Below are 26,705 nucleotides of genomic sequence, written 5' to 3'. Positions count from 1 at the left end.
CACGCTAATGATAATGATAGTGAAGCCTGGAAGGGTTCATATCATAACTTGTGTGTTCGTGCGTATGTTGCCCCGTGAGAGTTACCGTGGGCCTCCATGTGCCCAGGTGGGATGGTAAAAGTATTACACTATAAGTGTGTCAAATGAGGAGTGACTCATCCACATGTAATTTAAGGTTTTTGAAATATGTAGTTAAATTAAACACGATTTTTCATATAGATATGTGAATGAAGGGAAAATAAAAGATATAGATGGGGTGTGGTGGAAGCATCGTGGTCTGGCACACACACACACAAGCGCTGTTAACATTGTGTAGATTCACTGGGTGGTTTGGAAGTGTTTATTTCCATTCATAATTTCGTAACTACAACCTATGGTAATTTTTCGTCGTGTTCACATATAATGAAGATAATGCAGAGTATAAAATGCCATATACATTACTTATACATAATGTCATCTATACAGCCATACTATGACTGTGTGTGTTCGTGCATGTGTTGCCTAGTGATAGTTAGAGTGGGCCCCCGTCCAGAAGGGACACTGTACTAACCTCCAGCACCGACCCAGGTGGGCTAGAGATTATGGTTTCCGACTGTACTATCGTGCACAAAAATCGTGTCCCCTACCCAGCCCCAGTGAGGTTTCGAATAGCCTTGAGTCTGAAGTTTCGAAACAGCTGGAGGAAATGCTATGGTCGGCCAACAGATGTCACCCACTGTAGTGTGTGTGTGGGGGGGAATGGAGGAGGTGGGGGTTAGTCTAGTAACAGGCTGTGTGTAGGTGGAGCATAACATCGTGAATTCTGCAATCACTGATAACAATAAGAATGTCATGAAGATAATTGATATTATTAAGCATGGTGAGAGATGTGTAACGGGTAAATAAAAGCACTACAACGACCATATCTCTGCCGTTCATGGCAACGACGGTGCGAATGATGGGCACACCAGTAATTAATTCTCCATGACTACCAGTAATGGTAGTCATGGAGAATATACAAGTTGTTACCAAGGTTGGCGCCACCCACACCAGGGGAAGGAGGTGATATCGAACACTGAAACATGCAGAGGTCTCATTCCTACCATCGATCTCACCAACAGGTAAGTCACATTAATTTGTCATAGCTCATGTCGTACCTATACTATTGCAGGGTGTCCCATGAGTGGCAGCAGATATTTGTAGAGGTGAAAGAATATGTGATATTGAGTTGAAAATCTTCTATACGCATAAGCATTTTTCGGTTGGCAAAAGTCTTGGGAAAATGAACCAACAAGTCATAAGTTAAAAATGATCAAATCATCAGTTTATCCTTCATCACCATCAAAACAATCCTCTTGACATCACGAAACTATTCTGAATCGTCTAGGAATTGGACATACGTGATTGACGCATGGCCAACTCACGCCTTCCCCTAATGGAGCCCCACCTGTATGCTCCAACTGCCGAACACAATAACAGTCCAACATATTCTCATTGAATGCCCTATTTATAATCGGTATCGAACAATGTGCTTCACTAACCCTACAATGTAAGATATTTTAGTAGAGACCCCAAAATTTTCCCTAAGTTCAGTTTTGACCTTTTTGAAATACTGTAATCTCCTCCAAACAATATAACACTAAATTATAGAAACACAAATATATGTTAACTAATCCCTCTGGCCAGCCCTAGGAGAGAATCAAATGGGTGTCAGTGGTGTGGTTAAACTAAATCTTGATGATGATGATGATTATCGGCGAATGTTCACTCTACAGTCGCAGGGGTGGTGGAGGAGGTTTGGGGGGGGGGATCCACTTGCAGTTCACTATGAATACATGAAATAGGAAGGGTTTCTTGGGCAGTTGATCCTAAAAGATTTACCAAAACGTTATGTCAGAGTAATAATACTTAACCTAGGTGTTATTAATACCATTAATTTACTCTAGTATATAAAAGCCTGCATCAATTACCATAACATAATATTACTCTCCCATTTCAGAATTGCCTGCAGGAAGAGCAAATTCATCGGCAGTGATTGCTGAGAGAGGCCAAATAATCAGGATGTGGAGAGCCGGGGCAACTCTGCCGAACATTGCTCTCAAAGTGGGGAGGAGCACCAAGACGATTAGGAGGTGGATCCGCCGGTGGGAGGAAGAGGGCTCAGTGGAGACGAAACCTCGAAGCGGGAGGCCATAAGTAACGTCGGCAAAGATGGATGCCATGATCGTGGCAGCTCCAACAGCATATCCAATGTGAACATCAGTGGAGCATACAAGAAATCTGGGCCTCAACTGCCATACATGACGACTAGACGCCGACTTCATGAAGCCTGGATCAACTGCCATATTCCAGCTCACAAAGGGTGGCTAACACCTACTCACAAGGAGTGTCCACTCGGCTTTGCATTGGAACACCTTCCACTCAGAGAAGAATAATGGAGAACCATTATATTTCCCTGTGAAACGGTGTTCAGGTCAGTGGGAGCCGAAGCAAGGCAGTGCTGGCAGCCACCCAACACACGCTACCATGAAAAACACATTCAACATCGCCCAGTGAGTGGTAGGGTGTCAGTGTCATTCTGGGGGTGGATGTGGGCACATGGGCCAGGTGAACTGGTCAAGATCAATGGCCGTTTCACTGGTGAGCAGTATGTAGACATCCTGGAGCAAGTGCTAATTCCTACTGTCCGGGCTATGGCAGTTCCAGCCCCCCACACTATCAGGCATGTTCATGACAACAGTCCCATTCATACCAGCACCATAGTGAAGGACTACCTCCAGGATCACCCTGAAATTGAGGTCATCGACTGGCCAACACTAGGATGTGATATTAATCCGATTGAACATATTTGGGCCATGATGAAACGTGATTGGGATATTGGGGAGCAGCGAACCTGTGCAGCAATAGAGGCTTACGACGTGTGGGAGAGTATACGTCGACGACCAGGGGTGTGCCTGAAGCTGGTCGACTCCATCCCTAATCGCCTTGTTGAAGTTCTGAATGCAATGGGTGGCTGGACCAAATACTAAGATGTGTGTATTGGTGTATTGTTTGGATTTTAGTATTGTTTGTAAATACAATTAATATATATTAACTCACCTACAGTGTTATCTTAAATCCATGTCCTTAATGATGTCTTAAACTATATAGCATGAAAATTCATAACAAAGTAACTTAACAGCCATAAATTATGTATTGTGTGGTATACAATGATCTGTATGACACGTCCTGGAATGTGTTGTCTTACAACTCAATATAATTATTTAGTTACAATTGCTACCATCATTGAAATGCTCATGATGTTCAGCACACAATATTAACGGTAACTGAGCACACTCCAAAATATATGAAGCTTGCATATTGTGGTGGGGTGTTAAAACACTGGAACTTGAAAGAATTGGGACAGTCACCTAGATTAAGTCTGAATACTATTTTATAATACTGATAACTTTTTCACTCCACTCTTTTTAACATAAGTATATAATTATATAATATTGCATAATATCACAAACATTTATTAAGCAAAGGATGGGTGGAATATAAATAAATATTACCATAATCTCTTTGTCGGAATAACAACAAAATTGTGACGTGGTCTCTGAGTAAAACTAGCTGACCAAGGCCCTTCACCCTGATCCTTGCATATTTCACTTTTATCTTTAATATATTCCATTCTTTAAAGTATCATTGTGACCTGAGCGGCAATAAGCACCCAGGGCACTGCACCTGTTCCATGAATTCGTAACCATAAAGAAACAACTGCAAGACAAAATGTAGTTAAAAAGGCAACTTGAAATTATGGTGGTACAAATAATAAATAAACCTGCCTCTCATCCAGCCCCCACCTCCTCCATTCCCCCATTCTCCCCCACCCCACACATACACTGCAGTGGGCGACATCTGTTGGCCAACCATAGCATTTCCCCCAGCTGTTTCGAAACTTCAGACTCAAGGCTATTCGAAACCTCACTGTGGCTGGGTAGTGGACACGACTTTTGTGCAGGATAGTACATATGTGGTGGTGGGAATCAGTTAATAAGTGTTCATATTCTTATTGACTTGTTTAGGTTTTGACCTATTAACTTGACCTTTGTTGGGAGAACTTGGGATTAAGAATATAATAATATATACTGATATATTTGAAAGACTTAAGTGATTTGTGTTTATGTAACGATCTACCCTAGGGTCGTGACATAAATAATGGGAGGCCTGACCAGGGATCCTAAGGGTAATTTGTGAAGTTATAGATTGGAAACCAACACCATCATTATATGACATTGCTTTGTAACGCATTATGACTGTGACTGATATTAGTCTAGTGATCTGTTTTGCTACTGCGATTTTGTGTGTAACCTAGTGACATGTCATTTGATTTGGTCAGTCATCATGTTTTCCATGGAAATATTCGTTAATGATCCCTCACTAGAGACCCCTTGCCCCGATCAGTTACGTAAAACAAACTGGATTAACATTACTAGCTATTATGAAATTTACGTCCAAAAGGGTCAGCGTAAGTCAGCAATACAAAACGCTGTGCTTACAGAGTTGGTGCGAGAAGAAATTATTTCGGAAGAAGCCCTTCAGTTACGTGTAGTTGACACTGGAACTAGTGTGGACACTGGGAATGTTTAGAATTATGTAAGCTGGAGATGCAACATGAGCTTGTCATGGAGGAGAAAAAGCGTAAACATGAGTTCAGGTTACATGAGGAAAGAGACAAGGAGAGAGCAGATGAGTTAGCCATGGAAGAGAAAGAGCATGAACATGACTTAGCCATGAAAGAACATGAGTTAGCCATGAAAGCAGATGAGTTAGCCATGGAGGAGAAAAACGAAAAACCCTTGAGGTGCAAGGTAAAGTAGGAGTGTCAAGGACTAGCAACAATGACAGTGTTCAGGACCGTGATCAGTCAGTATTTGACATCACTAAACATTTGCGACTAGTACCTCAGTTTGACGAGGATGACCCAGAAGATTTTTTCCAGCAGTTCGAGAAGGTAGGTAACTCATTCAAGTGGCCTGAAACATCCTGGGTGGCAATGATTCAGACTGTGTTTAAAGGTGCAGCTAGGTCAGTCTTTTTGTCATCGGCTGTAAAATGTGAAAGTTGTGAAGAGGCTAAGGAGCTATTTTGAAGGTTTATGAGTTGATTCCGGAACAATGCAGGGTGAAATTTAGGAATGAAAGGAAACTAGAGTCACAGTCATATATTGAATTTATGCACCGTCTTTGTAAGATGCTTGGATGGTGGATAAAAAGTAGTGGGGTAAGCTTATGAAGAGTTGATTGAGCTGATAATTTTAGAGCAATTTAAGAGGGCCCTCCCACGAGACATTCAGTTATATTTGGAAGAGAGAGTGGTTACAGAAGTGCAACGAGCAGCAGCTCTGGCAGACAGTTATGCGATGACCCATAAGAATGTTGGGTTTCAAAGTCATGTAACTAAGGACAAGGGAGGTAACCAGGATAAGTTTGAAGATGCAAAGGCATCTGTTTCATGTAGGCTAAATGTCCGGAGTGGCTCAGAACAAAAATATCCGAGGTTTAGAGTCCGATCTTTTCTACTGTAAACAGATAGGTCACGTTATTGCTAATTGCCCTAAGCTCAAGAAGAAAAAGGAAGAGTCTGTTCTCTCATTCGTGCAGCTGGAGAAGTTAGACCCTAAGTCAGCTAGTTCTTGCTCAAAAGAAAGATTTACTTGAGCCCTTTATGTTTGATGGGACTGTCTCGAGTGATGAGTCCAGTGATGTTCGGCACCTTGTTCTGATTTTGCGAGACACCGCTGTTAACCAAAGTATTGTGGTGAAAGGTGCTTTTCCTTGTGTGGAAAGTGCCTATAATAGTGAGCATGTGTTATTGAAGGGTGTCGGTGGTGTATAGTCACTGTTCCTGTACGTAGGATGTTCTTGAGAAGCAACATGGTTTTTCAGTGGGTTACTATTGGTGTCCAAGACTCTCTCCCTGTATCTGGTGTTACCTTCTTGCTAGCTAATGACATTGCTGGTACTCGTGTTGTCCCGGATCCAGTAGTGACCATGACTTCTACGATGGAAAATAATACTAAATTGCTTGAAGATCAGTATCCTGGTTTATTCCCTGCCTGTGTTGGTACTAAATGTAGGTCGCTTAGAGAAGAGCAGAATACTCGTGTTGACCCTGTTCCTATTGTAGCTGACACAAGTGGTACAGTTTGTGATCTAAATGACTTTGGTATTCGGGACATATATGTGTCGCCAGACAATTCTGTTAATGACAGAGTCGTATTTGACGGAAGCCAGTGGCGCCAGCGGCGATATTCCCCCTGAAGTCACTGGTGACGTATTTGACAACTCACTCTCATCTAGCGTTGATTTAACCCTATAAAACAAGTACCCATAAATAGGAAAATATTAATTTTTGACCAGGAAAGTGATTTAGAGTTGTTGGAGTTGAGTAACAGTGCTGTAATTAAGGAGGAAGCTGATGACTTGCCTGTTTGTTACTATTTGGACTCTGGCCTCCTGATGAGGAAATTTAGACCACCCTCGGTACCTGATGGGGAAGACTGGCATGTGAATAGGCGGAAGCTCTACTACTCCAGGGAAGCGATTGTGTGTGTGTTGTGGAGAACCAGGAGCCATAGGAAAAGAGCAAGATTTCCTGGGGGAGGTTTCAGTTAATTTTAACAATACACAGATTTTAGATGATCCCCCTTCTAAAGTTTCACCTCTTTCACAGCTACAGGTTGAAGATGTCAAGAGGAAGATTCTGGGGGAGCAACTGGACTATTGGCTTCAATACGAACTCGTCGAACCAAAGCGACAGTGACTGAGCGTCACCATGCGTGCTGGGGCCAAAACCCGACGGCTCCTTCCGCATGTGTACAGACTACAGACTGGTAAATGATGTGACCAAGGCTGACTCCTGCCCTCTTCCTCGTATAGACGACATTCTTGACAGCATCGGGCGGGCAAAGTTCGTCACGAAGCTCGACCTGATGAAGGGGTATTATCAAGTGAGGCTGACGGAGGAATCCAAGAAAATTACAGTCTTCGTCATTCCTGGTGGGCTTTGGCAGTACAAAGTCCTTCCCTTTGGGCTTCGCAGTGCCCCTGGGACATTCCAGAGGGCTATGAATATAGTGAAGTCTGGGCTTCCTGGTGTCTGTCGCTACCTGGATGACCTGCTAGTGACAGCAGTTACTTAGGAGGAACACACGGAGCGACTTCGTGCCCTTCTCGTCTGCCTTTCGGAGTACAACTTCACTGTCAACCTGGCTAAAAGTGAGTTTGGCCATGCAACCCTCACCTACCTTGGCCATGTGATGGGCCAAGGGAGGGTGGCTCCAGTCAATGCAAAGATAGAGGGTCTACAGTGACTTCCGCCTCCTGCAGATCGAAAAGCTCTGTGTAGGTTCCTCGGTATGGTAGGATTCTACCGAAGATGTTGTAAGAACTTTGCACAAGTGTCGGCTCCTTTGACAGACTTAGTCAGCCCAAAAAGAAGGCATTTATGGACAAAAGCATGTCAGGTTGCATTTGAGACCCTTAAATACCTGTTAACCTCAAGTCCAGTGTTAAAAGTGACAGATTTTGATAAGCCTTTTGTGATTCAAGTTGATAACTGTGATGTTGGTGTGGGTGCTGTGTTGCTACAGCTTGAAAAAGGTATACTGCACCCAGTTTCCTTTCACAGTGTGAAACTAAAACCACATCAGCATGGTAATGACACGAAAGAAAAGGAGGCTTTGGGACGTTTGTTGGCTTTAGAAAAAATTGCTGTGTATGTTGAGGGTTCACCATATACCGTAGAGGAGTAAACAGATCATAATCCTTTATAATTTGTACAGAGGGTGAGAAATAAAAATCCAAGATTACGTAGGTGGGCTTTAGCACTGCTGCCCTTCAATATAGAAGTGAATCATATTGAAGGAAAGACAATCTTTGGCAGACACCCTGTCCCCTGATGTATAAATTTTCTCCTTTTGTTTGGAAACTTTTTTGATAAGGAGGGGAATGTTACGGGTGTCCGCCATAAGCTTCTTTTCGTGGTATGAAATACGTTAGATCAGATGGTGTGTGGTTAGCTCGAGCAGTTAACGCATTACTCGTCCACACTGAATGATTTATCATTTAAGTATTTACTTTGTTTTTTACATTGTGTATTTATTATATTAGGTTTGTATATAGATTAGATTAGTTGGAATTAATATCAGTAGGGTAATTTATATATAGTTTATGTTTTGGCCAATCAGGATAAGTTGTAGCGTACTGTTGTGGCAGGTTGTCAGGGTCTCTTATTTGGCATCACAACGTACGTACATGTAATATATCCAACACTCAGGATTGAGGTAGAATAGAAAGTCACAGTGTGTTTCCCGTATATATATTGTTGCACAGCACAGTGCTAAAGAGATACTAGGTCGGGCGAAGCTTGCTCAGAGTTCCTGTAAGGCGAGGAGCGCTCTGAGGGAGCGTGTGGTGTGGAGCTGTTGAGAGATGTTGCTTGCTGGTGGCGGTAAGTAGAAAGAGGTCGATGACGGCCAGGTGAGGTCTTATATAGCAGAGGTAGGCGTAGCTTAATATTGAACTCAGTCCTGTAAGGCGGCGCTGGTTGCTGACCTAGACACGAGGTGCGGCTGGAGAATTCGAGAGGGTTGGCTGGTCAGCTACAAACAGCGTTTGTAGGGGAGGAATCCACTATAATACTTCCCCTTCCCTCCAGGCGGTGCAGGAGATTTGTTGTCTGCAGGGTTGCATGGCACATGTGAGGCAAAACGGCGAGGGCGTGGATGAGCCGGCCGCTAGGGGAGACAACGCTGTCTAGACACACGAGATCTGTGGGAGAAGAGAGGGAGAAGGAGGGTTGTGGAGGCGATGAATGTTGTGCTTCCCTCGCGGCAGGTACAGAGTCCTCAGATGCGCCTGCTGGGGTGTGTGAGTCTGGGTCAGGAGCAGGGTCTGCTTCAGGAAGAGGGTCCATGACAGCAGCAGGGTGCATGGCAGCAGCAGGATCCACGACAGCAGCAGGGTCCACGACAGCAGCAGGGTGCAGGACAGTAGCAGGGAGTACCTGAGGGAAAAAAAACGGTGTGTGGGGGCGATGGGGGTAGATACACTATGCTGGGGGCTGGGGGAGGCGTCTAAGGCAGGACGATCTTCTCAGCTCCAGGAGTAAGGCAGCAGAAAGGAGTGTGGTGTTCACGGCTCCAGGGTCACCAATTGTAGCGTACTGTTGTGGCAGGTTGTCAGGGTCTCTTATTTGGTCTCACAACGTACGTACATGTAATATATCCAACACTCAGGGTTGATGTAGAATAGAAAGTCACAGTGTGTTTCCCGTATATGTATTGTTGCACAGCACAGTGTTAAAGAGATACTAGGTCGGGCGAAGCTTGCTCAGAGTTCCTGTAGGGCGAGGAGCTTTCTGAGGGAGCGTGTAGTGTGGAGCTTTTTGAGAGATGTTGCTTGCTGGTGGCGGTAAGTAGAAAGAGGTCGATGACGGCCAGGTGAGGTCATATATAGCGGAGGTAGGCGTAGCTTAATAGTTGACCTCAGTCATGTAAGGCGGCGCTGGTTGCTGACCTAGACACGAGGCGCTGCTGGAGAATTCGAGAGGGTCGGCTAGTCAGCGACAAACAGCGTTTGTAGGGGAGGAATCCACTACAAAGTTACGTCAGTATTTGGCGGTAGAGAGGTGTCGTCGGTGGCGGCTGGTAGTCAGTACTCAGTAGTCAGTCAGGGCACAGCTGTCTTAAGTTAAGTAGTATACCCTCTCTCATGTTTTGGGAGTTGGCATTTGACTATTGAGATTTGTTTTGCTTGATATTGATTTTGTGTTATCTTGTTGGACCTTCAGTCCTTACTCAGCCACTTCCAAACATCTTGTCATATTATTATTGTTATTTATTTTATTCTATGTACATATGTGGTGGTGGGAATAAGTTAATAAATGCTCATATTTTTATTGACTTGTTTAGGTTTTGACCTGTTAACTTGACCTTTGTTGGGAGAACTTGGGATTAAGAATATAATAATAAATACTGATATATTTGAAAGACTCAAGTGATTTGTGTTTATGTAACGATCTACTAGGGTCGTGACAGTTATGTAGTTTTTCTCTCAGTTTTCTTCCTATTCATTATCTGATATCATGGTTTCATTTGTTTTCTTTTTCCCCTCGTTTTTTCATCGTCATTTATTTTTGTTTCTCAGGTTTGTCTTCATTATTATACAGTGTGTTTTTTAAAGATGGGAAAATAAAAGAGGTGGTTATATTTTTTATTTGCTGCAGTGCATTTATTTAAAGCAAAAGTGTGAGGGGGTAATTATTATGATTCTCTCTCTCTCTCTCTCTCTCTCTCTCTCTCTCTCTCTCTCTCTCTCTCTCTCTCTCTCTCTCTCTCTCTTGGGGTGTGGGTGGAGTTCTTTGGGTTACGAACATAACAATATTTCCAATCAAATACATGTCAAAGTAAGTGTATTAAAGTACATTTATTTACCAACTGTAATTGAACATATTTAAAGTAAATCGTAATTGTAATCCATTTCATTGTCATTGTAATTACTCCATGCATGGTTAGGAGTTGTGGTTGGTTTAGTACTGATAGTTATGCTTGGTATAGTGGTGGTTGAGTGTTTTAATAATTGTGGTTAGTAGTTGTGGTTGGTTTAGTACTGACAGTTATGCTTGGGAAAGTGGTGGTTGGGTGTTTTAATAATTGTGGTTAGTAGTTGTGGTTGGTTTAGTATTGATAGTTATGCTTGGTATAGTGGTGGTCGAGTGTTTTAAAAATTGTGGTTGGAATCAGTTTATGTTTGTTTTGGTGAATAATTATGCTAGCCAAGTGTAGTTGTTTAAGTGACTACGGCCTGATTGTGGTTGTTGTGGTTGTTGTAGTGGTTGTTGAGGATGTAGTTGTCGTAGTAGTAGTTGTTGCAGTTGTCGTCGTTGTACTGGTTGTTGTTGTGGATGTAGTAGTAGTAGTTGTAGTAGTAGATGTAGTAGTGGTAGTAGTAGTGGAAGTAGTAGCAGTGGTAGTAGTAGATGTAGTGGTGGTGGTAGTAGTAGTAGTAGTGGTGGTGGTAGTAGTAGTAGTAGTGGTGGTAGTAGTAGATGTAGTAGTGGTGGTAGTAGTAGTAGTAGTAGTGGTGGTAGTAGTAGATGTAGTAGTGGTGGTAGTAGTAGTAGTAGTAGTAGTAGTAGTAGTAGTAGTAGATGTAGTAGTGTAGTAGTAGTAGATGTAGTAGTAGTAGTAGTAGTAGTAGTAGTAGATGTAGTAGTGGTAGTAGTAGTAGATGTAGTAGTAGTAGTAGTAGATGTAGTAGTGGTGGTAGTAGTAGTCGTAGTAGTAGATGTAGTAGATGTAGTAGTGGTAGTAGTAGTAGTAGATGTAGTAGAAGTAGTAGTAGTAGATGTAGTAGTGGTAGTGGTAGTAGTAGATGTAGTAGTAGTAGTAGTAGATGTAGTAGTGGTAGTAGTAGTAGTAGATGTAGTAGTTGTAGTAGTAGATGTAGTAGTAGTGGTAGATGTAGTAGTGGTGGTAGTAGTAGTAGTAGATGTAGTAGTTGTAGTAGTAGATGTAGTAGTAGTGGTAGATGTAGTAGTGGTAGTGGTAGTAGTAGTAGTAGATGTAGTAGTTGTAGTAGTAGATGTAGTAGTAGTGGTAGATGTAGTAGTGGTGGTAGTAGTAGTAGTAGATGTAGTAGTGGAAGTAGTAGTAGATGTAGTAGTAGTAGTAGTAGTAGATGTAGTAGTGGTAGTAGTAGTAGTAGATGTAGTAGTAGTAGTAGTAGATGTAGTAGTGGTGGTAGTAGTAGTAGTAGTGGTTGTTGTCGTAGTTGTTGTCGTAGTTGTGGTTGTACTTGTGGTTGTGGTGGTAGTCGTGGTTGTAGTTGTGGTAGTTGTTGTGGTTGTAGTTGTGGATGTGGTGGTAGTTGAGGTGGTAGTTGTCTTCTCTGAAAAATAAAAGAAACAAAAGTAAGTAAATAAGATGAAAATATAAACAATTGAGTGGTATAAACAAACTGATCTTAATCTTACAGTCTCCCCTACAGAAATCGGAGGGGAGGGATTTATAAATTATATAATAACTGTATTAAGTAAAGAGAAAAATAATGATCCCCCCCCCCCTAACCTGCGATTTTTTAAACTGACTCCTAAATTTGCTTTGCATTAACAATGATCTTTCAGCCACTTACTTGGTCGACAGCAGAAGCACTTTTTGCCCAAGCACTTCCCATAGATGTAGCCATAATGACAGTCATGCTCGTTCTCGACGCAGTAGCCGCCCGCATTTTCACATTCGTAGGACAGCTTGCATTTCGGAGCACAGCATTTGCAGTTATCCGTCATACAACCTCTTCGGATCACTCGGTGTTCGCCTGAGCACACCTCCTGACACTTCCCATGGTACTTTTCGCAAATGGGATTCGCCTTGCAGAGAGCTGTAGGAGACACACCACAAATCCACTTACACAGATTTCAAAGAGTCGTTCAGCGTTTCAGAGATAATATTACACCCTGTAGACCACTCAAAGATAATATTACACCCTGTAGACCACTCAGAAAATATTACACTCTGTAGACCACTCAGAGATAATATTACACCCTGATGACCACTCAGAGATAATATTACACCCTGTAGACCACTCAAGGAGGAGACGTTACTACTTGTCGTTTGCACCAAAACTCAGATAGACTCACCGTCCTCGAGGCAGCAAACGCAGTCTTTCTTACAGCCCTTCGTGACGTATTGACCAGCCCAGCAATCCTTCTCCTTGGTGCACTTCCCGCCCATTTGCTTACACTTGCCCTTGGTCTCACAGCCCTTGGGCACACAGCACATACATTTCTTCCCCTTACAGCCATACGGGACTTCCATCTCCTTCTTCTTGTTGCAGCGCTTTTTGCACACTCCACCCTCGTCTCTGCACACATCCAAGGGTATGCATTTCTTTTTCGCTAGAGAGAGAGAGAGAGAGAGAGAGAGATTAATGCCGCTTCTTAAAATCTGTAATGGTTCCTGTTTCATCTTTTATATTATTATTATTATTATTATTATTATTATTATTATTATTATTATGAAAGAAACGCGTCACTAAGATGATGAGTTAAAACAGGGTAAATGAATATAAGCAACACTTTACTGGTTGCTGTTGAGATTAAGTACATCATTAAATTGGGTGTGAAGTGAGTAACAACACACGCACACACACACACACACACACACACACACACACACACACACACACACACATGAACACGCTTTGAGTGAATATTGTAATTTATATGATAAATCGATTGGAAAAATAGACTGTAATCTTTCCGTGTTTTGAGGTGACCGCCAACAACAACACAACACAACACCAAAAGTTATAACCAATTAGAACTTAATGGAGATACAACTCTCTAAATATCCCTTCATATTGTACTTCGATATGTTATGTTCCTCGAGAAAACACCGGACGAGTGTTGGGCAGTTCAGGATGTTATATTAAAAAAAAAAAAAAAATAACGCTAAATTTGTGTGAGGTTAAGCCACTAATCCTCCCTCCATAACACAAAGTAGGTTCAAAGAAGCAGATGAAGAGCTTGATAGAGCGTGCGAATGTAGAGTCTTCGTCCTGAATACTAACAAACATAGAACAGTTCATCGGCGAATACTTAAGTACACAGTAAAGATGCACTACTCACCCTTCTTACAACACCCGCAGGTCTCACCACCGCTGCATCCTTCTGACTTCCACTTGCCTTTGCATTTTTCCTTTGTGGTACACTTGCCCTTCCTGCACTTGCCTTTGCACTTCTCTGTAAGGGTGACATATCAATGTTATTTCCTACGTAAGGGTGATACGTTGTACTCTCTCTCTCTATTTCCTACATAAGGGTGATACAGTGTACCCCACCAGTGTTATTTTCCATGGCAATAATTGATTCACACCGCGGACAACAGATATACAGACATATCTCTACGCTCATGTTGCTCTCTCTTTCTCTATTTATTTTACAACCTAATTCCACCCTTTCTCACTAGTGTATATCTACTTTTCTCTCTCTGTCTCCAGGTCAAGCCTTGAACTGTTGTTTGGAAATCGATTCACAAATATAAACTAGTCCTGCATGCCTTCATACTTATATATTGGCATACATGAATACATATGTAAGCTTTCGTTGACTCATAGACACATAACGTTTACATCAAAGCTTGCGAGAAATAACTACATGACAACATTTTTAACGTATTTTGTCGTGTCTGGTGTATGATTTATGATAATAATGGCAAATTTTTTATATCTGTTTGAAAAGGTGTTGTCTATTTTTCCTCCACCTTACATGCATATTTTACCAGGCAGAGTCCTAAACGTATGTGTTGGTATGATTCGTCACACTGAGCAGGACTGTGGAGTGACCGATTCTCACTTTCCTTATACTCACTACACTCTCACTTTCCTCATACTCATTACACTCTTACTTTCCTCATACTCACTGCACTCTCACTTTCCTCATACTCACTATACTCTCACTTTCCTCATACTAATACACTCTCACTTTCCTCATACTCACTACACTCTCACTTTCCTCATGCTCACTATACTCTCACTTTCCTCATAGTCACTACACTCTCACTTTCCTCATACTCACTACACTCTCACTTTCCTCATACTCACTACATTCTCACTTTCCTCATACTCACTATACTCTCACTTTCCTCATACTTACTACACTCTCACTTTCCTCATACTCACTACACTCTCACTTTCCTCATACTCACTATACTCTCACTTTCCTCATAGTCACTACACTCTCACTTTCCTCATACTTACTACACTCTAACTTTCCTCATACCCACTACACTCTCACTTTCCTCATACTCACTACACTCTCATTTTCCTCATAGTCACTACACTCTCAATTTCTTTATACTCACTATACTCTCACTTTCCTCATAGTCACTACACTCACTTTCCTCATACTTACTACACTCTCACTTTCTTCACACTCACTACACTCTCACTTTCCTCATACTCACTACACTCTCATTTTCCTCTTAGTCACTACACTCTCACTTTCTTTATACTCACTATACTCTCACTTTCCTCATAGTCACTACACTCACTTTCTTTATACTCACTATACTTTCACTTTCCTCATACTTAGCACACTCTCACTTTCCTCATACTCACTACACTCTCACTTTCCTCATACTCACTATACTCTCACTTTCCTCATAGTCACTACACTCTCACGTTCATCATACTCACTATACTTTCACTTTCCTCATACTTAGCACACTCTCACTTTCCTCATACTCACTACACTCTCACTTTCCTCATACTCACTATACTCTCACTTTCCTCATAGTCACTACACTCTCATTTTCTTCATACTCAATACACTCTCACTTTCCTCATACTCACTACACTCTCATTTTCCTCATAGTCACTACACTCTCACTTTCTTTATACTCACTATACTCTCACTTTCCTCATAGTCACTACACTCACTTTCCTCATACTTACTACACTCTCACTTTCTTCATACTCACTACACTCTCACTTTCCTCATACTCACTACACTCTCATTTTCCTCATAGTCACTACACTCTCACTTTCTTTATACTCACTATACTCTCACTTTCCTCATAGTCACTACATTCTCACTTTCTTTATACTCACTATACTTTCACTTTCCTCATGCTTAGCACACTCTCACTTTCCTCATACTCACTACACTCTCACTTTCCTCATACTCACTATACTCTCACTTTCCTCATAGTCACTACACTCTCACGTTCATCATACTCACTATACTTTCACTTTCCTCATACTTAGCACACTCTCACTTTCCTCATACTCACTACACTCTCACTTTCCTCATACTCACTACACTCTCACTTTCCTCATACTCACTACACTCTCACTTTCCTCATACTCACTATACTCTCACTTTCCTCATACTTACTACACTCTCACTTTCCTCATACTCACTACACTCTCACTTTCCTCATACTCACTGCACTCTCATTTTCCTCATAGTCACTACACTCTCACTTTCTTTATACTCACTATACTCTCACTTTCCTCATAGTCACTGCACTCACTTTCTTTATACTCACTACACTCTCACTTTCTTTATACTCACTATACTCTCACTTTCCTCATAGTCACTACACTCACTTTCATCATACTCACTATACTTTCACTTTCCTCATACTTAGCACACTCTCACTTTCCTCATACTCACTACACTCTCACTTTCCTCATACTCACTATACTCTCACTTTCCTCATAGTCACTACACTCTCACTTTCTTTATACTCACTACACTCTCACTTTCTTTATACTCATACTCACTTGGAGGAGGACCATATAGTGGAGGAGGTGGAGGAATACAACATTTGCAGGGTTCGCAACTGTTCTCTTGGGGGTACACTTTATTATCGATGCACTTTTGGGAGTTGGACTTGCTACCGTCGTCACAGAAGCCTCCTGCCTTCAGACAATTGGCTTCTCCTTTTTTGCAGAATTTCTTCGTCTCCGCTGTTTCCGATTTAACAATTCTGGCCTCTGTGGTCTTCATTTGTTCACTTTTGTCGCTATTATTCTTTTTTCTGTCATCTGCATCGCCCATATTTTTCTCTCTTTTATTTGTATCTTCCTTATTCTTCTTTCTTTCATTTGTATCTTCCTTAGCATTTATTCTGGTCTTTGGTTTGGTATTCTCACCATTCCTTGTCTTAAATTTTTTCCTCGTTTTGTTCTTGCCTTTATCGTTCATTTTCCTGCGCTTAACTTTATCTTCGATGGCTTTTTGGTCCTTTTCTCCCCCTCTATCTTCTTTCTCAATTTTGTTTTTGTGTTTCTTTTCTGCTTCATTTTTAATGAGTTTATTTTTATTTTTTCTAAATTTCTTCCCATTAGTTTTCTTGAATCCCCCTTGACTTTCCTTTTTAGTTTTCATGCTTTTCCACCGTTTCTTGTTATCAGTGTTTTTGCGGCGTTTCTTTTGTGCAGGCTTGGCAATTTTCCCGAGTTGACGTCGATTCTTCTTGTCATCGTCTTCATTATGTTTTTTCCTGACTTGACTTGACTGCGATTTCTTCTCCTTCTCTGGGTTATTCTTTTTCTCGCGTGATGCTAGTGGGACGTTGTTTTCGGTGTTCAGTTGTCTTTGACCTGCCGACACAAACGTTGTTAATACTTGGGATAATATGAGAATAATCCACATAGTATATATTATGCGTCCGATACTCATGATAATTGTAGTTGTAGATTGAAATTAGGTCCTATAGCCTTGACACCCTTTATACTAGACACTAGACTAGAGGCTGGTACTATACTCGACCGCTTTCGCTATCCCAACTCAGTCCATCCAGCTGTGACTGGGGCATCCTCAGTCCACTCAGCTGTGGCCGGGGCACCCTCAGTCCACCCAGCAGTGAATGGCTACTTTACTTACGGTGTGATGTTCTCTCTCACAAGTTAAATATCACAATGAAAACAACAACAACAACAACCAATCAAGCGTAAAAAATTTGGAAATTTGATATTGATGGGTAAGCTGTACAGTAATTGAAGGAGACATGGTAAAATTACTGCCTTGGTTAAAACACTCATAAGTTAAGGTTGTGCGAAGTTACAACACCTTATCATCACAGTTCATAACTATGCGAGACAAAAGATAATAACTGGGCTTATCAACACTCACAGTGAAAAGTTATTTATCTACAAGATCGTTCGGTCAGTTGGTATTGGTTAAAATAATTTTTTTCTCTCAGATTACTCTAAGTGGACATATCTGAATAACCTTCCCGAGGATTATACATTGTGGTGGAATTTATTAGAGAGACTCACACAGCCTTAAGTATAATCAACGTCTAACTTGCCCGGTGTATTTCTGTTGTCCATCGTATCTGTTATTTTTTGTTTGTTGGGAAATATTACAATTAGTTCCTTGGGACTTTCTCTTGTTCGTCCTTACACCCAACACAACATGAGAGACACTGTGTGATCACTCTATGAAGGAAACACATCACGCTGCTCGTGAGTAATGAGTGGCTGTAAACAAATGTCAGGCGATCTGTGACGTTATCTACAAAGGATACGACTGTGCTGCTGGTGTGTGACAAGTATATCTGGTGGTGTAGTGAGTATAACACTCAGCTTACATTTCAGTGATTCTGGGTTTTAATGCTCAAGGGGGAAATTAGCACCACCACTTTACCTGTAAGGCAACAGACGGTTCCGCGACCACAGTCATCTTGACCCAATGTTCTGAGGCACTTGGCACCCGGCGAGCGACACTTGCCTCCAGTTGAGCTACATAGAACGCCTCTCTCTTTCTGAGGACCAAAAAATCCATTATTAACACAATTACAGTGTAACACTGTCATGAGTTAGCGAGTATTTCCCGCCAAGCATGAGCCAATCGCAGTGACTTGTGAGCATGAATTCTATAGGCCTAAACCAATAAGGAGAGCCTGTGAGACGTGACATCATGAAGATGTGGCGCCATTGTAGGCCGTCTTTGTTTTCAAGACAGTCTGGTTTGGGTCGTGAAGTGTAGACGTACGTCTGGTCAGCCAGTTTTTAGCATGTCGATATATATATATATATATATATATATATATATATATATATATATATATATATATATATATATATATATATATATATATATATATATATATATATATATATATATATATGCTGATATCCACAAGGAAAAAGAAAACACGAAGTTCCCAAGCGCTTTCGTGTAATTCACATCTTCAGGGGTGAGTACAGACTAAGGAGAAGTACAAAACAAGGTATATATATATATACAGAGGAGGGTGAGATCAGGTCCACAATGGTCAGGTATTAGGTAATGACCCTACTAATCTTTAAAAAAGCACCACAGCAGTCGGTAGTCAGGTCAGAGGGTAAGGTGACCCAACCTTCTCACCTGGTTTCAAATCTTCTTAATTACAAAATTGTCCAGTTTGTACATGCCATTACTCAAATTCATGTTGACTGCTTCGGTATGTTTAATGAGACTAGATTCTATAATGTTCCTACTGTCAATTGAATTACAAGGTAATATTGAGGAGGCATTATCCCAGTCAATGCAATGCTTGTTATCCCTCAAATGAACAAACAGAGCATTGGATTCCTGGCCTGTCCTAACACTATATTTATGTTTAAATGAGCAAGTGATGTTCAGGAGTCACACGAGTACTGAAGACTCAGATAGTAGTTTTCTTGCTTAGCGGCGCCACATTCAACAAAAAGTACTTCAGGTCTGACCTGTGAGACAGAGTATCAGTGATCAGTGTTGTACTTTTCGTCTTCTCCCCCCCCCCCTATATTTTTTCCCAAACTAGAATTTCTTTTGTGAAAAAGAAACATCGCAAGCTGAGTACAACAGGGCAGTGTATTGGGCCCATTGTTGTTTGTTTGTTTCATAAAGGACATGCCAGAAGCTATACACTCCTCCATATAAGAGTTTTCGTACGATGCCAAGCTATTTAAGGAAATTAAGAACCAAACAGACTGCGAAAAACTGCAGAAAGATTTCTGTGAGCTTCAAGAGTGGTTGAAGAAATGGCTGTTAAGATTCAATGTCATGAAGTGTAAGAGGATGCACCTGGGTTGTACCAATGATAAGGGGGCGTATCATATGTCCCAACGGGGCGAAGAAACTGCATTAATAGAGACCGAATGCGAAAAGGGCCTAGGTGTGTATGTTGACAATGGAGGTCGTTTAAAACATTTAGACCGTCTAGAATGATATCTTCAAGAGTGAGGTGCTTCCCTGTCTGGAGTACTGTCACCCCGTCTGGTCTCCGAGATATGCTAGAGACTGTCAATTGATTGAAAATGTCCAAAGGAGGGCCACCAGACTGGTGCCTGCACTACGGCACCACAGTTACCCTGAGAGATTAGAACGTCTGCAATTGCCTAGCTTATACTACAGACGGCAAGGGGTGACTTAATAGAAGTGTAGTAACACCTCGGAGGGCACTACTCAGTCGAGTGTCCATACTTGGAGCTGGCGGACGCCCGCCCCACAAGTGGTCACAACTCAAGGTTAAAGAAGCCACAAGCTCAGGAAACTGTAAGGGCAAACGTTTTAAGAATGAGAATTGTAAACTCTTGGAACACTCTGCCAGAGAGTGTTGTGACGGCACCTAGTGTGAGCTCTCTCATGACCAGACTGGACAAGCACCGGGGTAGGTTCAGTTACATTCAGGAGGACTGTGCATTCCCAGTACTTGCCAACAGTGCATTAAAGGGGCATACATGCCCAATACTTACCAACAGTGCATAACAGAGACGTAACCGACCGCCCAAGCGGCTAACGAGATGATTAGTAGCGAAGAGATTAAAAAGTAAAAGTAAAGGCTGGTTAGGTTGTGATATTTTCGTTTTTTCCACAAGAGAATTTCTAGTGAGGTTACAAAATTTAAGGCCAGACACCGTCATCAGTACAGTACCTTGGCCTGGACGACAATGATGGCCATCATGGCTACACACACCACCAATAACTTGGTCAGCTTCATGTTGCAGGGCCACAAGTGCCTTTCTTGAATGGTTGTGTTGTGGTACTGCGCTGACGGCTCCTGTTACACGCACACTGGTTGGCGGCAATCTTGTCTGCGCTTCAACCGCTCTCTGTACTTCCTTTTATATTTGTTGCACACTAGTCAACTGTCGAGCTGTACATATGTGCCAGCTGGAGGGGAGGGGCAGGGGGGTGATCTATGGGCAACATGGACACTGAATCATCCACCTACCAGAGGCGTGTTGCTGATGTGTGTGTGTGTGTGTGTTTAAATAAGAGAGTTATAGATATTAACCTAAGAAGCATTACCATATCAGCTTTAAGCCTCTGAAATGAAACAAGTACAAATATTCAGATTAGTTGGGGAGATTTCTTTATTTTTTTTACCTATCCAACCCCTGTGAATTTTTGTAGACGAATTAAAGATAACATGACACCAATTTAAGCCCAAAGGCACATTAGAAGCCTTATAAGAACATAAGAATGGAGGAAACTGCAGCGGGCCTATTGGCCCATACTGGGCAGTCCCGTTTACACCCAACCCCTATTGCTCATATAAGCATCCAACCTATGTTTGAAGCTATTCAGCGTATTCGAGTTAATGATGATATTTGGTAACTTGTTCCATTCATCCACTACTCTGTTTCCAAACCAATGTTTACCTATTTCACGCCTAAATCTAAATTTGTCTAATTGAAAACCATTGTTACGAGTTTGCTCCTGGTTGGATAGTTTGAGTACCTTTGTAATGTCCCCTTTGTTTAGCCCTGACTTCCACTTATACATCTCTATCAGGTCGCCCCTCGCTCTACGTCTCTCGAGGGAGTGCAAATTAAGATGCTTTAACCTGTCTCTATACTCAAGGTTCCTAATGCCCGGGGTTAGTCTTGTCATTCTCCTCTGAATTCTTTCCAATGATTCTATATCCATTCTGTAACACGGTGACCAGAACTGAACTGCGTAATCCAGGTGTGGTCTGACAAGTGCAAGATACAGTTTTAGGATGACCTCGCTAGTCTTGTAACTAACACTCCTTTGTATGAACCCAAGTACTTTATTAGCCTTGTTACGAGCAAAAACACATTGTTTACTTGGCCTAAGGTTCCTACTTATCATTACTCCTAAATCTCTCTCGCACTCGGATTTCTCTATTGCATCGTTGTTCATCTGGCTCTAAAATGATGGTATACTGCCACTTTTAATCCCGTCATATGAGTCCTAAGTCAGAGTAAAACATGTCACCAAATTATTTTTTAAAGAAAAGTCCCAATTATTAAGTATCTTAAATAAAGTTAAATTAGATTACGTTTTGGCTAAGGTTAGGTTAATATTAAATTATGTTACGTTTAGGTAAGATTAAGTTTAGGTTTAGGTTAAGACAGTTTAGGTTAGGTTAGGTTTATAATCTTTTCTCTACTTTCAGGTAAACAGGGGTTGCCCTTGGCCGGCCGTAACCAAACTCACAACCAACAAGAAAATAATGAAATGTTTCCTTGATTCCATCTAGTCTAAGGATAGATAGATAGATAGATAGATGGAAGGATGGATGGATAGATAGATAGATAGATGGATAAATAGATATTAAGTGAAATCGAAATATATGTTTACATTTATTGAACGTGTATATAAACAATACAGGTCTGTAGTTCAGCTTGAATATAGAATATATAGGTATACAAACAATGTACAATCTCCTTCACTCGAGCGTTTACAGGGGCACATCATATAAACATTCCACAAATCATTACATTGAGATACAGTATTTGTTTTAAAAATGTTTTACTTTGATTCCACAGTATATTTACTATTGCGAGTTTCCTTCTGTCGAATAAACCAACACAGGGGACTGTACATTACTAGGCAGAACAGGTATATAATTATTTACAAAATTAACCTCATATGAACTGTTCATTGTAAGTCATATGCGATGGTATACTGGTTAACATGGCATCGTATGTGTTCAGTTGTCAACAAAATTTCCTGGACACATTTGGCACTCGCTGACATCTACATGTGGGGTTTAGGGCTTCAGAATACAGTACACGTTTATCATATTGTAAATAACATTGTGTATTTTTTGGAAGTTTATTTCGATATTATATTTTATTTTATATTGTGGAATTCTTTCATGATATTTTGGTGGAAATGAAAAAAGCAAAGTTTATAAGTTATTATTTTTTTCACATACAGTGTGGCTTACCATAGGTCAGTGTGGTTTAACTATGGGTCGATGTGGCTTAGCTATGGGTCAGTGTGGCTGATTTGATTTAGAATTAACAACTGGGCATCCACTCTACAAACTGAATTAGTTGCCATACTCACAGCTATTAAATTCATTGAAACCACTGTTACTGACAGTCTCATCATCACTGACTCTCTATCCTCACGACTTGCCCTTGACACCCTCGACTCAGGTTGTCACGCTCTTGTCTCTGAAGCCAGACACAAATATGCGTGCCTTGTAGACCGGGGTGGTCAAGGTCACACTATTGTGGATCACCTCTCACATAGGCCTCATAAAACATGACAGAGTTGATGCCCTCGCCAAACTCACGTCTAACAAAGACACCGTTGAATACAATTTGGGTCTGTCAAAAAGAACCCTTAAAACTGTAATTAGGAAAGAACTTATTGATGAGTTTGACGCAAGTAGACTAGTGCAAACAGACACTAGTCGATCCATAGTTTACCATGATGAGATGAATCAATTGAAACATGTATATGGAGCAAGTAACAAGATCACTAGATTACAAGATGTTGTAATCACCAGATTAAGGTTAGGATATAAGTACCTTTGGCAGTATGTTCCTCAAGCAGATGTAAACATAACTAAATATAAAGTGTGTGGCCAGACATATGGCCACACACTTGAACACTACGTCCTCGACTGTGTGAAGATAGAACCTTTTAGGGACAGGTCCAAGCACACTGTGTGTGAAATGGCACAACACTTCATCTCTAATGGCAAGATAGCCGACATATTAAGATTGTATCCACTTTTTTGCTCTTAGTAACTATATCAGTTCTCATGAACAGAACCAAATACGCAATGTGCTTGAATAATTCTCACGTAAATGTGAATAACAAAGTGTGAGGCCAGACATAAGAACATAAGAAAATAAGGAGTCTGCAATAGGCCGGTTGGCCTGTGCATGGCAGCTCCTGTCGAGAGTTACTACCACTCTCTATCATCCATGAATCTACCTAGCCTCCTTTTGAAACTTTCCAGCGTTCCAGCACTTACTACAAAGTTGCTAAGCTTGTTCCACTCGTCCACCACCCTATTTGTGAACCAGTCTTCCTCTCTCCCTCCTAAACCTAAACTTATCCAACTTAAATCCGTTGCTCCGAGTCCTATCTATATCCCCTTTATTGATTCCTTTCACCCACTTATATACTTCTATCATATCTCCCCGCACTCTTCGTCTTTCTAGGGAATGCAAGTTAAGTTTCTTTAACCTATCTTGATATGGAAGGCTTCTAAGTCCCGGAATCATTTTCGTCATTCTTCGCTGCACCGACTCTAGTGAATTGATATCCATTCTATAATAAGGGCACCAGAACTGAACCGCATAATCGAGGTGCGGCCTGACTAGCGCAAGATATAGTTGCAATAAGACCTCTGCACTCTTATTACTTACACTTCTAGATATAAAACCCACTACTCTGTTTGCCTTATTTCGAACATTAACACACTGTTTTCTAGGCCGTAGGTCTGGGCTTACAAGTACCCCTAGGTCTCTTTCACAAGTCGACTTCTCTAGGTTGATGTTGTTAAGGCTGTATACATTGTCAGTATTTGTTCTTCCAATATTAAGTACGCTGCACTTACTGGTGTTGAATTTCATTTGCCATTTTTCAGACCACCCCTGCAGTTTATTTAGATCCTTCTGTAATGCATTTGCATCCTGCCCTGAATTAATCTGCCGCCCTATTTTGGTGTCATCTGCAAACTTGCTTATGTCACTGCTGATCCCAGTATCTAGATCGTATATGTAGATTATGAACAAGAGTGGGCCTAGTACTGTAGTACTGACCCCTGGGGAACCCCACTGGTTACACGGCCCCACTCAGATTTAACACCATCTACGCTGACCCTCTGCGTTCTATCGGTGAGCTATGATTTTATCCAATTTAAAACTTTCCCCTCGATACCACTAGCCTTAATTTTTCTCAGAAGCCTCTGATGCGGTACTCTGTCAAATGCTTTGCTAAAGTCTAAGTAACTAACATCGTAATTTTCGTCATTATCTACTACCTCGAAGACTTCCCTAAAAAACGTCAACAGATTTGTTAGACAAGATTGTCCCTTTGTAAACCCATGTTCCTAGTCGTAGATTAATTTGCTTTTCTCTAGATGCGATCGGATGCTATCTGCTATAATTGATTCAATAAATTTCCCCACTACTGACGTCAAACTGATCGGCCGGTAATTTGACGCTGATGCTCTGTTTCCCTTTTTGAACATGGGTACTACATTTGCCTGTTTCCACAAGTCTGGCACAACTCCGGTGTCTAATGATTTTGTAAATAAATTTACAAGGGGTCCGCTAATCTGTTCCCTACACTCTTTCAAGACTCGAGGGAAAATTTCATCCCGCCCTGGGGATTTTGTCTTCTTTAGTTTATTTATCCTCTTAAGAACATCCTCTTTTCTGATAGTGATATTCTTGAATTTCTCTTCTTCCTTTCCCCTAAATATCAGTTCCACCTCTGGAATTTCCTCGCGAATTTCTTCTGTGAAAACTGATAAGAAGTAGTTGTTCAATGCTTTGCTTATTTCTTCACTGCCATTTATCACTTCTCCCCTCCCTGACTTTAAAGGCCCAACTTTGTCCTTGACTTTTGTTCTATATACCTGGAAAAATCCCTTGGGATTCGCCTTGGATTCTCTTGCTATTTTGACTTCATAGTCTCTCTTTGCTTTCCTTACATTTTTCTAAGCATTCCTAGATAGTTCATTATACCTATTTCTGACCTGCTCCTCCCCTCCCTTTAATTTCTTATAAATTCCTTTCTTTATTTCTATGTCATGTTTAAATTTTCTGGTCATCCACCTTGGCTCATTCTTATCTGACCGAATTTTTCTGTATGGTATATTTTGTTCTTGTGCTTTATGTAGTATACTAGTGAATATATCATAGTCATGATCAATTGTTGTCATCTATAACCTCACCCCTTCCTACTGGGAACTGACGTGACTGTTCCCAGGTGACCTCACCTAGGTACCTTCTTAATCCCTGATAATCCGTCAACCGAAAGTTTGGGACTCTGACCATATTGTCATTGTTTTTTGTTTCCCAATTTAGGGTGAACCTGGTTTCTCTGTGATCACTGTTACCTAGTTCTTCCCCTACTGTGATATCGCTGATAATATTTTCTTTATTTGTTAATACTAGGTCTATTATATTGTCACCTCTAGTAGGTTCTGTAATTAGTTGTTTCAAAAAATTGTCCTGTACTGCGTCTAGGAAATCTTCAGATTCATAGTCACCTACAATGTTGTCCTAGTCAATATTTCTGAAGTTGAAATCCCCCATAATGCACAGGTTGTTATATTTTGCTGCCCTACTCATTTCCTGCCATATGGGCTGAGCTGCTTCTTATGGGCTGCCATACTGCCTCACACGCCTGTACTCAGTGTGGCTTAGCTATAGGTCAGTGTGGCTTAACCATAGGTCAGTGTGGCTTAACCATAGGTCAATGTGGCTTAACCATAGGTCAGTGTGGCTTAACCATAGGTCAGTGTGGCTTAACCATAGGTCAATGTGGCTTAACCATAGGTCAGTGTGGCTTAACCATAGGTCAATGTGGCTTAACCATAGGTCAGTGTGGCTTAACCATAGGTCAGTGTGGCTTAGCCATAGGTCAATGTGGCTTAACCATAGGTCAATGTGGCTTAACCATAGGTCAATGTGGCTTAACCATGGGTCAGTGTGGCTTAACCATAAGTCAGTGTGGCTTAACCGTAGGTCAATGTGGCTTAACCATAGGTCAATGTGGCAACGTAGGTCAGTGTGGCTTAACCATAGCTCAATGGCTTAGCCATAGGTCAGTGTGGCAACTATGGGTCAGTGTGGCTTAGCCATAGGTCAATGTGGCTTAACCATAGGTCAATGTGGCTTAACCATAGGTCAATGTGGCTTAACCATGGGTCAGTGTGGCTTAACCATAAGTCAGTGTGGCTTAACAATAGGTCA

General features: G+C 41.3%; 1 protein-coding gene across 1 annotated transcript; it reads right to left on the bottom strand.

Moving 5' to 3' along the window:
- Window positions 1–8,364: 8,364 nt before the first annotated feature.
- LOC121862629 lies at window positions 8,365–20,602 on the bottom strand. The gene is made up of 8 exons (XM_042360946.1): window positions 20,438–20,602; window positions 18,184–18,301; window positions 16,314–17,135; window positions 13,654–13,767; window positions 12,664–12,921; window positions 12,159–12,404; window positions 11,859–11,915; window positions 8,365–8,423 (listed from the first exon to the last, which is right to left on the bottom strand). Exons 1-8 carry the CDS (start codon window positions 20,501–20,503, stop codon window positions 8,365–8,367), a joined length of 1,740 nt encoding a protein of 579 aa, XP_042216880.1. The 5' UTR covers window positions 20,504–20,602.
- Between the last annotated feature and the right edge of the window lie 6,103 nt (window positions 20,603–26,705).

This window comes from Homarus americanus, unplaced genomic scaffold (assembly GCF_018991925.1).
Source record: "Homarus americanus isolate GMGI-L3 unplaced genomic scaffold, GMGI_Hamer_2.0 scaffold31037, whole genome shotgun sequence".
NCBI classification, from domain to species: domain Eukaryota; kingdom Metazoa; phylum Arthropoda; class Malacostraca; order Decapoda; family Nephropidae; genus Homarus; species Homarus americanus.
Note: the sequence above shows the minus strand (reverse complement) of the source record. Positions and strands in the feature narration are given on the sequence as shown.